This window comes from Cricetulus griseus, chromosome 10 (genome assembly GCF_003668045.3).
Source record: "Cricetulus griseus strain 17A/GY chromosome 10, alternate assembly CriGri-PICRH-1.0, whole genome shotgun sequence".
NCBI lineage: Eukaryota > Metazoa > Chordata > Mammalia > Rodentia > Cricetidae > Cricetulus > Cricetulus griseus.
The window spans coordinates 6,120,610-6,133,398 of record NC_048603.1 but is presented as its reverse complement, the minus strand read 5'-3'; the positions used below and the strand labels follow the sequence as shown (position 1 = coordinate 6,133,398).

At 37.0% G+C, this 12,789-nt stretch overlaps 1 protein-coding gene across 3 annotated transcripts in view; it reads right to left on the bottom strand.

Annotated features, from left to right (window-relative positions):
• Window positions 1-12,789, bottom strand: part of LOC100774887 (CUB and sushi domain-containing protein 3) — a 1,055,385-nt gene that overhangs the window by 527,591 nt on the left and 515,005 nt on the right. For all 3 annotated transcript variants that reach the window (XM_027431430.2, XM_027431431.2, XM_027431432.2), the window contains one exon: window positions 6,198-6,301. In XM_027431430.2, coding sequence (XP_027287231.1) covers window positions 6,198-6,301 — 104 coding nt within the window. The remainder of the gene's footprint in view (window positions 1-6,197; window positions 6,302-12,789) is intronic.

The following is a 12,789-nucleotide window of genomic DNA, read 5'->3' as shown; positions in this document are numbered from 1 at the left end:
GGAGATATCCTTATCTACTTAAAGGATTTCTTTATGCCTTAGAAGTTGTGACATACACAAAGAAACCAGAGATCTCTTTATGAGACATTCTTGACAACTTCTGTTCTTGTACTTACTCAGGAGCAAGATACTCTATACAAGATAAATGCACAGAAGTCAACAAGATTCGGTGGGATAGAGGAGTTGGCCACAGATCAGATTGGAAGCCTCTTCCCACTGTACACTCAGGCAATTATGTGGCATATGCAGCACCAAAGTTAGATAAGCCAAAGTTACCTCTTCCCTACACAGAGACTTATACTGATGATGTAAAAAGGTGATAAAAGAATGAGATGCCACGACCTCCCTTTCTTAGAAAAGTTAGCACAAGAACAGCCAATGTGATGTCAAATGACCAAGGAAAAAACATGATACCTGGATAAGACATATAGACAAATTCTATAGAGATATACAATGCAAGCATTGTACTGTGCCAGAAGTTGAATAATAACTACAGCAGTTTTGGCAATAAGGTATTTCTTTGGCACTCTGACCATTAAAAGTTAATAATACACTGTTTGGGAGGCGACACTCTGCCCAGACCAGCTTGGAGATTTTGTTTTGGTTTCCTTGTAGCCACAAGAGCTACCATCCTGAGCTCAGGCTGTCATATGCCTCTAGATCCTTAAAAATTGGTTTATGGGGTTGATGAGTGAAAATGGTTATGGAAGATAACTGTTTACCAATGATGTCAGAACTTGTGGGAAATGATTGGCAATGATAACTTTCGTTTTGCCATAGTTTATTAATAATTACTAAAAGATGAGAAAAAGGAAGTGAACCACAGGTCAAAAAACAAATATGACCTATGATTTGGAACAACATGAATGGAACCCTACTTAGAAAATTTTGTAAATAAAGAAATACTCCAGCTGCTAGTCAGTCAGGCAGCAAGATTCTCCAGACTGTCACTCCCTTGCCTACTCTTTGCATTTCTTCCTGGGACCTGCATCTCTTCAGGGGCTGTGCTTCCTGTATGTTCATTTCTCCTAAAAGTAACCAAGAAGTATCCCCTGTATGATTCCTTCAGTCATCTCTCTTGCATCCACCTATCTTTACACCCTACCCTCATCCAGATCTGGACTCTGGCAAAACAAAAAATACTGCTTCATTTGGTTTTATATTTTGCAGGAAGAATTCATTGTGCTTGTGTGGGATTTCTTTTTTAATTGTATTTTCTCTGCATTAGATACCACCCTTGAAACTGATCTTTGCATGCAACTCCAATATATAATTCTTCTCAAAGGACTTGATTTAAGTTCCAGTTGTTCTCTCTGTTGGAGCAATTTTGTCTCTAACTTCCATGCATGACACTAAAGAATGTTTGGGGGCTGGATCACGATTGTTGGATCATTCATGCAAAGCTCTCAAATGGTTCTTCAAATAGTTTTAATGCATGTGTTGAATTCATTGTTTGTGACTAAATGGACTTGAATATATGTTTATTTGGAAGCAGAGTGACCTCAGCGTGCATCCATGCTGTGCTTTAAGCCTCCTGGTTAGTCTCTTTATGTAGAATGAAAGCAGAAAAACACTACCTAAATGCTCTCAGAAATCTTCATTACGCTCTGAAATAGAAGCTGAAATAAAGGCAGGATATTAAGTATCTATTAGGCTCAGTGCCTGATCTTTATATTCATTCAAAAACAGTTTTGTTATATCCATTAGGGAGCAACAACCTTTCTATATCCTAGCAATTTTCTTTGTGTCATGTAAACATGTAACTATTACTTTTTATGAAAATGCATTCTACGTTTACCCCTACCATGCAATGGAAAGTGAGGCATCTGTTCCTTTGTCACTAACTGAAATTCAATAAAGATAGTGGCTGCTGGAAAAAAAAAACAATTTTGAAAAGTCCCGAGACAGCATTTGATAATTCAGAAAGGATCAACATGCTGAAGGTAAAATATATAGTTGGCACATTTATAAGAAATCAGTAATTACAGATTTGAATTCATTGTTGTACATGGGCTTCCCAAGTTGTAATTTACTTGCTATTTCAAAGTATAATGTTTAAGTATGATGATTCTAATCATTAAATTTGGTGGAGAAGATTTTGACACAGCACAATGCTCTTCACCTATGGATTTTTTATACTTGTGAGTTTATTTAGACACTGTTCCCATATTTTCCCCCAATTTCTTCTTTTTTTGTTGTCTTTTGTTCTCTGCTATAGTACTGTTATCTCAGAGTAGAAATAAAAGTGAAAATAGTAACTAAAATGTTTTAACAAACTATTTGTGTGTAATAAATTAACACACAAACACAAAGCAAGCCATAGCAAATGTGAGGGAAATTGTTGTTTCTCCATTGAAATCCTCGTTTTTTTGTCTTTAACAATAGATGAATATAAAAATAAAGAATGAAGCTCTATAAAAGTGTTTATTCTGTCAGTGTCATGTTGATGGTTCAGAATCAAAACTACCTGGAAATTACGTTTACATTTTAAACTAAGTTAATAGAGAGAACCAAAAACATACATTTGTCTTTATGCTAAAAGTGATTTGGATGATATTATATTAATAAAATCTTGGTCACAAAAAGTAATTTCTGCAGTCCCTCTCTCCCTTTCTTTCTTTCTTTCTTTCTTTCTTTTCTTTTCTTTCTTTTTTTTTTTTTTTGATGTGGTGTTGATGTAAGGTGAGTAGACTCTGGTCAACTCATGATTTCGGAGACTGTGTGTGTGTGTGTGTGTGTGTGTGTGTTTGTGTGATTGCATGTGCCTGTGCACTTGTATACATTGCAATGGTCATGGATGTCTATAAGGATATGTGTACATACATGTATTAATGTGCACCTGTGTATGTGATTTTTATTGTATATTTTATGTCAATGTATGCATGGATATATGAACATCTGGGTGTATATGCATATTACATAGATAAGTGTTTATTTACATGTCACTGTAATGTGGGTAAGGACATGTGTACATATATTCATGTGGGCATGATATTTGCATGTATATGTGCCGGGTTTTGCATGTGTATTTATATATTGAATTACTACAAATATACATATTTATTTGTGAATATGCATATATGTTTGTGAATATATGTGAATATATGAAGCTATGTTGCTTTGGATGACAATGTTTCGCTACCAGTCATAGATTATGTAACAAAACACCAGTACTAGACATGAAGATTGTTTCTTTCAAGTTGTTGGTGAGGGGAGTTTAGGAAACTTGAAAAAATAATATAGAATACAGTTGTTGCCCCTGCTTGCATCACAGAGTCTGGAGGTCAGTCACTATTGCTGAAGACACCGTGCAATTTTCAAAATGCAAGAACTGGAGGATTAGACCTGGATATGACTTGAAAGCCTCCTCCAAGAGAACTAGCATTCATGGTACCAGAAAGTAGGCACTATACATGCTGCCAAAGGAAGAACTCTAGCAATAGTCCTACCCAACTGTGATGCCATGCCTGTGAATCAAAACTACAGCCTCAATGGCAAAATATCCCTAGATAGGCAATGGTGCTGTCCCTGATATCTTGGTAGCAGTCAAGAGTTGTTTAAGTGGGTTTAATGCCCAGTCAACAGAATGTAATGTCTGGTACTGGTTATCTATGTTTCAAGTTGCTTGCTATGGTTCAAGAGGGCAGAGATCTTAAAGTAGAACCTCCATACATTGTTTTCTTTCTTTCTTTCTTTCTTTCTTTCTTTCTTTCTTTCTTTCTTTTATTTTTTGGTTTTTAAAGACAGGTTTTCTCTGTGTAGCTTTGGAGCCTGTCCTGGCACTCGCTCTGGAGACCAGGCTGGCCTCGAACTCACAGAGATCCACCTGCCTCTGCCTCCTGAGTGCTGGGATTAAAGGTGTGCGCCACCAACGCCCGGCCATACATCGTTTTCTAAATCAGCATAATTTCTAACTTCATTCTAAATCCTTATAAGTATAGCTCCCATTCCTCATCAAAGGTGTTTCCCTTCATAGAAGACAGATACCACTACAGAAAACCACAATGAATTAAAAAAGCAGAGAATAGCCCATCCCACATAGAGGGATACTCCCTGAGCCTAGACACAAGGGGGATAGCCTAGGCCCTATCCCAAAGAATATGACAGAATTTGAAGACCCCCCTATGGAAGGCCTCACCCTCCCTGGGGAGCAGAAAGGGTATGGGTGGGATAGGTAGGGCTTTACTTGGGGGGGGGGAGGGACCTGGGATTGATATGTAAAATAATTTTCTTTCTAATTAAAAAGAAAAAAAAGCAGAGAATAACTAGCCATGGGGATGCAGACCTATTGGATATACCTACAACACAGCTCCTGCACCTAAGGCTCATGAAATAGGGGGAGGGAAGATTTTGAGAATCATACAGATGATCAGGAAGTCTACTGTGAGTTCATGTCTCCTAGAAATAGTGTGGAACCTATATCCATGATACCCTAACAGCATGGCTGTCTATACATCAAAATAATCACAAAAGTAATAGACATGTTGTCATGGAAGAGGTAAAACTCTTGGGCCTCCATCCCAGACAAAGAGCTTCAAGCAATTAAGGAATGCTGACTGAGTAAGTTGAAGTCTTCCCCAGAGATGACTCGAATTAGGTATCTAATCCCAATGGTCTATCTTGAAATCATAAACATATAAGCATCAGTCAATGGACTCAGTAGGTTGTCTATATATATTTATGCATTTATACATGCATGTAACAATAAAAATTAAAGACTAAGAGGACAGGAATTTGAGAAGGAGCAGTATATATGAAAGAAGATGGTTGGGCAAGGGGAAGAGAGAAAATTATATAAAGATACTTAATTAAAAATTTTAAAAATTTAGTTATCTAATCAAAGCGTTTTAGATTTGAAGACAGTCTTTTAATGTGCAGTCTGTTAACCAAATGACTTAGTTGTGATAACTGACAAAGTTGCATTACTGTCCATTTGACTAGGGGAAAGGAATCATATTTTCTCAGAAGTATAATTTTGTTTTCAAGAGGAACATTTACTGATGGGAGACAGAGGAACACAGAGCAAAGTTTGCTTGCATATCAAACTATTAAATATTGATGTGATTTCTCAGAATAAGGAAAATACAGGAAGAGTTGAAGCCTATGCAGTAAACAATGAAGGACAGTATAAAACAGATTGGTGAGGACAGAAAACTTGTAAAACATTTATTTCACTCTTCTAATGGCATTGAACGAGAAAGCTCTCATTTTTTATAGTATAGTTTGGTCCATTGGGAATATAAAAGCACATCCCACAATTTTTCTTCTTTGCCCAACTGTACATCACTCAACTGTCCATGCCCTCACTTTATTTATAATCAGTTCTATTGTTTTCAATTAATGACCCTGATACCTGTGGTCTCCTTTCATCTGCTTCTTGATTACGCTCATTGGGTGTGAGGTATTTAATACCGTCCCCAGGCACAGTCTCCAACAGTGAGAAAAACAGGCTCATTTTGGTTTTTGTTTGGTTTTGTTTATTTCCAAACAGACATGCTCTGTAGTTGTCCCGGAACTCACTCTGTAGACCAGGCTGGCCTCCAGCTCACAGAGATCCATGTGCCTCTGCTTCCTGAGTGCTGGCTTGTGCTACCACCACCTGGTAGAAAACAGGCTCAATAAAGTCTATTCCATCCATTCCTGCCACCATTTCTTTCCTTGAAGTTAAAAATGCTACCAGGAGATCAAAGCTCTCTGAGTCAAGTATCAAGGTCTCTGTGTTTATATTATAGCTTTAAGTTTAGTATTTTTATGGGACGGCTGAGTGTGCGAAAGAGTGTGTCTCGAATTCTCTTGCCTGCTCTTGGGACTCTTTTTCTTCTTTAGGGTTGCCTTGTCCATGCTCAATGTGATGTTTCCTGATTTATCGAATTCTATTTTATTTGGTCAAGTTTGGTTGTTGACTCTAGATGCCTGTTCATTTCTAATGAGAGGCAGGAAGAGGGTGTGTCCTGGGGGAGGGTTATGAACTGAGAGGAGGAGAGGGAGGGAGAATGGCAATCAGGAAATATGGTGAGAAAACAAACTATTTCCATTAAAAGCTGGGGGGAGGGGCTACCAATTACTTAGGTACCATTCCCAAGGTATTCTGTGATGTTTGTAGTATAAGGTAGAATGAGCATTGAAAGACACTTTGAGAGTAAAGCTTTCAGTTCTTGATACACTGTAATAACAACTTTGAAACAGTGACTACTTACACCTGAAGGACAGTCCTTGGGTCTCCAACTTCACCCCCATCACCAATAGTCAAGGTGTCATAGCCAATCTCCAGATCAAATTCCTCAAAATTGATCTGGATAACCTAGTGGTAAATAAGAAAGAGACACTTGAAGTCTATTGCATTACGCAATACCAACAACAGAGGTGAGCGATGGCCTTAGATTTTCCAAAATAATATGAGGCTACCTACGAATACCACAGTACGACAGCAGATGTCAACAAAGGAGCCTCAGCTCAGTTACTATATCACAACTCCGTTTCCACATCCTGTCTTTTTACTTCTGTATTAAATTTTCAATGAAATGGCATGATTTCTGTTTATAGAACACTCTTTTTTGACTTAAGCATGAATAATGCAAATTCCACTTTGGGGAGGCTTTTATAAAAAGTACACGTGGGAGAGAGTGGTTTTTCCACACATTTCCAATCTTTTTTGTAAACTTAACAGAAGAAAAAAAGTATGCTATTTTCCTTAACTAGTAAAGCTTAAAATTGTTATAGCCAAATTTGAATGTCAGTGCAATGTTATAGGTTTATTTTTATGTTTACTTTACTAGCAGAATCCTTCAAAAGTAGTAGTAAAATGTGTTCTCAAAACTAGAGACATATGATTTGAGAGATATATTAGAATACAGCAATACAATTTGGAGTTGGTTTTTACAAAAACATTTTGTACACTGTTTTTATACTCATTCAAAAATAAAAATACTGTTACATTGAAATTAAGTATTTAACAAACCACTGAAAAGCAAAGAATTCTGTGCAGAAAAAAGTTGTATCAGTGAGATCCTAAATACAAGCATGTTTCCAGCAAATAGTAATATATAATGCAATGTTAATATCACTGCATAAGGGAATGATTGTTAGAACTCTCTAACATTTTTAGAGACGAGCAAAGAAAATATATCTATAGCAATAGTCACAACTATTTGTTATTTTGTTATTTTTAAGCTTAAAGGTATAAAAATTGCAAACTGTGTCTTGGTTATTTTTATCTCTGTATCAAAGAAATCTTTGTTTATGATTTTTAGTTTTAAACTTGTTGTCATTGACTAAAGCTAGGTTTTCAACTTCAAAATAGCATATAGAATGTATGATAAAATACAGTTTACACAGTCACATTCTTTCTCTTTTTTTTTTCGTCTTACAGTTGCAGTGGTATCTTTTCTGTACAAATAAAGCTTGTTTAAAATTCAGAAGGCAGCACTAGCCACTAGCTAACCATAGAGGTTGGGAGGTCTGTATAGACAGAGAGGAAGTGATATGGCAGGATGAAGTGAGGTACACAGGTGGGATGAGACAAGAACTCAGTCTCTTTTCAGTCTGAGGATTCCATATAGGTAAGAGCTGTAGTGGCTGTAGTTAAAGCATCTATCTATCTATCTATCTATCTATCTATCTATCTATCATTTATTTATTATGACTGTCAAAAGAAGTGCCTTGAGTGATGATGTCTGCCATAGGTTCAGATATTAGAATTTTGGTCCCCAGTTGGTAGTGCTGTTTGGATACTTTCCCAGCAGAAGTATGTTACAGTGGTTAGCTATTTGCAATAAAAGTTAAGTTTGGTTGTGTGCTATTCACACAACCTTGCTCAACACACAACTAATACCAATGTCTTTACTCTCTCAAACTGCTAGCCCTGGTTTACTAGTGCAGGTTAGCTTTATATTTATCAATTGCATTTGCATTGTAAAGTGTGATCAAATCTCTTTCAAGGAGTTTTGTATTGTGTGATAATGTCTTCAAACTTTTTTGGAAAGTGACTTTTAGAGAAATCATGAAGGAATTATTTTTGGTAGGATGTTCAGACCGAAGAATCCAGGCACCTTGTTTTTGATAGGAAGTATAATTGCTCCCATTTAACTGAGGGCAATGGTAGCAATTAGGTTACATCAACTAGGAAATGGGAAAGGATTTTGAAGAATCAAACCTGAAAGGAAACTGCCTAATGATTGTAAGCAGTCTTCCTTCTTTCTCTAGTGCTCACTACCCTTGGCTTTTGGTGGTTTACATGTATTTCTCAAATATGTCAGCTGTCATTTACTTGATCTCAAAGAGACTGAAAACCAAAAAGAGCACACACACTCACACACACACACACACACACACACACACACACACACACACACACACACACACACACCCCTCTACAATCTTTGAGGAATTAACCACTGTTGGGTTGCTCCTTAAATTCAAACTATTTGATAATTCATGTTTATTATTGCCTTTTACGGAGTCAGGATTGTACAATGTTGAAAGCTTAACATTATTGGGTCTCAATTTAGTTTATAGACTTCTAAGTTCAAGAAGGTCCAGGGTTTTCAAAGTTATTCTTTCCTGGATTGTCCTCTTAGCTTTATTATGCTCTACATGTTATTTACTATAATCTTTGGCCCATATAGCTGCATGCAATTAAGGTTATGAATCTCACTGAAGCTTTTTGGATCTGAGTGAATCCAGACAACTTACAACAGACAATAACTATAATTTATATGTGATCAGTTTTCCTGAACCAGATCCTGGGTTAACACCAGCTAACTATTTTGTTATTCTCAGGAGGTAAATCACAGTCAGGAGAAGACAGACAAAAGGAAACTAAAATACCACAAAAATGTCTGTGATACAATAATTTGCTTGCTGTAAACTTTGAACTATTTTTATTAAGTATAGGAGCATTGGTTGGGATGACTTCCAGTGGGTTTGTTCTTATAGGCTCTGGTATGTGGTAGTGTTTATTCTGCCACTTGGGAAATTCAACATGTATAGTAACAAAGATGTAATTTTCCCATAATTTTGTTTAATATACTGGGGTTCATGCTCTTCTTCATGATTTTCTTTGTCCTTATTTTCTTTGTTATTTGAGAATCATCTACAGAGATTTCCTTCTGTAGATCTATGAGTAATAAACTAACATTCTGTTATCTAGAAAATTTCTTGCTTACTTTTCTTTTACCCTTGTTGAAAAAATGTTTCCAATCACATATTTTTAGTTAATTCATTTCACAAGTGTTCTGCAGTTATTTCTCTATTGTCACTTAACTCTCAATGCTACTAGAATAAATCCAGTGATGAGATGTTAATGTCTGTTTTTAATTTTTCATTTTTTCCTTGGCTACTTTCAGATATTCTTTTTTTCTCTGGCCTATTTGTTTGGAGACATTCTAGATGGGGTCAAGTGTGTTCAGCATAATATAGACCACTAATCATTATAAATAACTGATTCTTGATAAGTTTTGAGGTTTCAGTTATACATTTTCTTTTATTACATATATAATTTTTATTATATACACTGCCACAAAGCATAATGGGCTGGTATACATGAATATAGTCAAGTGGTTTCTTCAATGATGGAGTCCTGCATGACATGGAACCACTAGGCAGAAAGACCAGACTGACCTCAGACTCAGAGGTCTGTCTGTTTCTTCCTCCTGAGGGTACTGGCCTCCGATGTTTTATTTTCAATATGGAGTATATAAGCACTCATACATTCTTTTTGTAATAATTTGTCCTCTATATCGTCTTATGTATTTGTGACTTTCATTAACTTTGGAAATTTAATCATCTTTTCATACTTTTTCCTTCACCCCTCTAGAATTTGAAATTGACATATCATTTTTGTTTTATATATCTCTTGAACCATCTTTTGTAATTTCCATTCACTTATTTTTATCTTCTAATTGCATACTTTCTGAGTTCTATATTTGGTTCATTAATTCCTTCCTTATTAGCATATTCATTGAATTACTTAAATTCAAATATGCTCTTGATTTTTTTACTGGCCACGGGAGGCATGGACCAGAGTGTTAAACTAGCATGTAGAGACAAATGTAAAATCCAAGGGTTCCCTGTCTGACAGTAATACTGGAATCATAAGCATTGAATTTGATAGTGCTGGAGCTTATTTCTTAGCACCTTCCAATTATTTGGCAAACCAAATAGGGATTGCCAATGATTACAAATTACATCACAAACTCCAGGATACGTGAAAAGGTGCTTTCTGCCCAAGTTTGAATGGAAAATGAGTGGGTGATCTCAGGCCTTCAAATTCAGGAATCTACGCAGTGAAGTCTGCTTGAAGACAGTGTTTTCAGGATCCAGCTCTAATGAAATTGTCTGTACCCAGCAATGAGAATTCATGAACAGTTTGGCAAGAAGATTCATTTGTAGGACATCTGATTAGACAGTATGGTTAACGATACAATGCTATTTGGGATGGCCCCAGACTTAAAGTCAGAGAGGAATGAGCTCCAGAACTGCTCCCTCGATGGCTGGCTGAGCATCATAGGTGTCTCAATAAATTCTGTCAAGCACACAGACATTCAGGATGCCTGGATCCAAATGCAATTCTGAGTAGAGCAGAGCTGTCTTCAGCCTTAATGAATATTATGTGACATCAGTATCAACTGTGAGGTCTCTTTTTGGATTGAATATGCTCACAAGGAAGAAGTAGAATGTTTTTTTCAAAACAAACACCTTCATCGACGTGGTGGTATCAGGCTGCTTTTGGTGGTATCTGACTTGGAGGTTACCTGTATGAGCAAAGAAAGGAAAGCTATCCTTTGGGAACAGCATTAATCGACCTTCCTAGGCACAGTCTAGTCTTAGAGAATGATGTGTGCTTCAAAAGAAGAGCCGTGGCCAAGTGGTGCCATGGATTGCATGAAAATTATGATTTGAGGTCTCAAATTGTCTTGATCCTCAAATCTTCCAGGAGAGGCTGATTCTTGTCTCCACCAAGGTGGAAAAGGGTTCTGATCTTCCATACTTATCAGGGAGTGCAGCACTGTTGAATCTGCTATCTAGACAGCCTCATCTGTAGTGAATTAGGTCTCCTGTGTTCCTCTCCTCCTCCTAGTGTCTGTTTTGGCCTGATGCTCTTCCAGGCTACTTACTGCAAGGATTGGGTGAGTGGAAACCAAATTCAGGACTTGTCTGTCATGAAAGAGGGCCTGGGCTGTTGCAGACATTTCTGCCTCTCTTTGACTGGTCTTCAGTACTCCCAGATCCTTTCTTCAAGTATTTCCATATAACTATTGCTTTTTAACATTTGGGTTTTTTTTTTTGAGAGGAAAGGGCATGTGCCAACTTTTCCCTGTTAGGTAGATTTGATTCATAGTTAAGAAACACATTCATTCTGCATCACTGAACATGCCCACCAGAGCAGATGGGTGAGTACCACTTTGTGCTAATGACAGGATTTGAGACCTCAAGCAGATTGCTCTGGAGGGTGAGTCATGTGTCCACTGACAGTTAAGGACATGACTATTAGAGTGAGGAAAAAGGGAGGAATCAACTTTTCATCTGTTTTCTTCATTACCTGTAAATCAACTTTTGGGTTGGTTACAGGGAGCTTGTGTTTTGAGAAGTTGAAATTTTCAGGCCATGGCATGTCTTTTCTTACTTACTTAATTTAGGAAGCCCAAAACAATTTTAAAATATGAAATGAAAAAAAAGTTACGTATTTTAAACAGACACAAATAACATTCTACTTCAAATTGGAAAACTTGGGGCATAGCAAGAAATGCTAGGGCTACAATAAGACAAAGTGACAGCATGGAAAGCTAAATCTATAACCTTCATGTCTACAATCTGGGACTCACACAGTGATCAACTGGGAGCGAATGAATTTAAGAAGCCACCATTTTGTAGTTCAATCTCTTTCTTGTTCCAATATCACTTCATGCCTACAGGTATCTTTGGCAAATAGCCTTCAGTCTTAGCACTTTCAAAATTTTGGAGTTTCTATCATAACCTAGGTATCATGCATATAGCACATCAAAATTTTTCTGCCAGATTGAAATGTGTGCCCCCACTGAGTCATATCTGTACCTAATTTTGCATGCTGTTCCCAAAGATTAACTTTAGAAGTTGCCCTCTAGGAACATGGAACTCCTTCTGTTAAGGTTTTTTTGCAAAGGAATCTGGATTTTCATTACATGTAGTGTGAAGGATTGGGATTTTGCCCAAAGTATCTGCTGTTTTGTCTCAGTATAGCTCATCAGGTTGCTCTTCAGTGTCCCTGAACACTTTAACAGTTAAAGCTGTGTTTTCATCACAAGTCAGAATGCATTCTTATCTTGAAGTTGCCTTTGTCAAAAACCTTAGTCTATTATATTTAAATTCAATTTCACTTCATCTGTTAAGATCAGAACAAAATGACAACTAGATTTCTAGACAAAATATTGTAAATGGCTCACATATCAGTGTCTGCTAAAGTCCTTTATTCCATTCTGAAACATCATGACATAGGCCCCACTGTCCACAAATCTTTCATAATTCTTCCCTCCAAGCTCCCACTAGAAGAGACAATTAATGTTCACCTTCCAGTATGCTAAGGTTTCTGAAGGACCTAGTACTAATCTCTTCCATATTCCAATTAACAGAGTCATTAAAATGGGACCCACAATGACTGAGGTATTACCGAACACCTGTTAGATAACAAAAAAAGAAAAGAGAAGGTCCAGGGGGATGATGGCTCTTCAGGTGAAGATACTGGTACCCAACTCTGATGACTTCAGTTTCATACCTGGAACCACAGGATGAAAGTAGAGAACCCGAGTTTTCAGG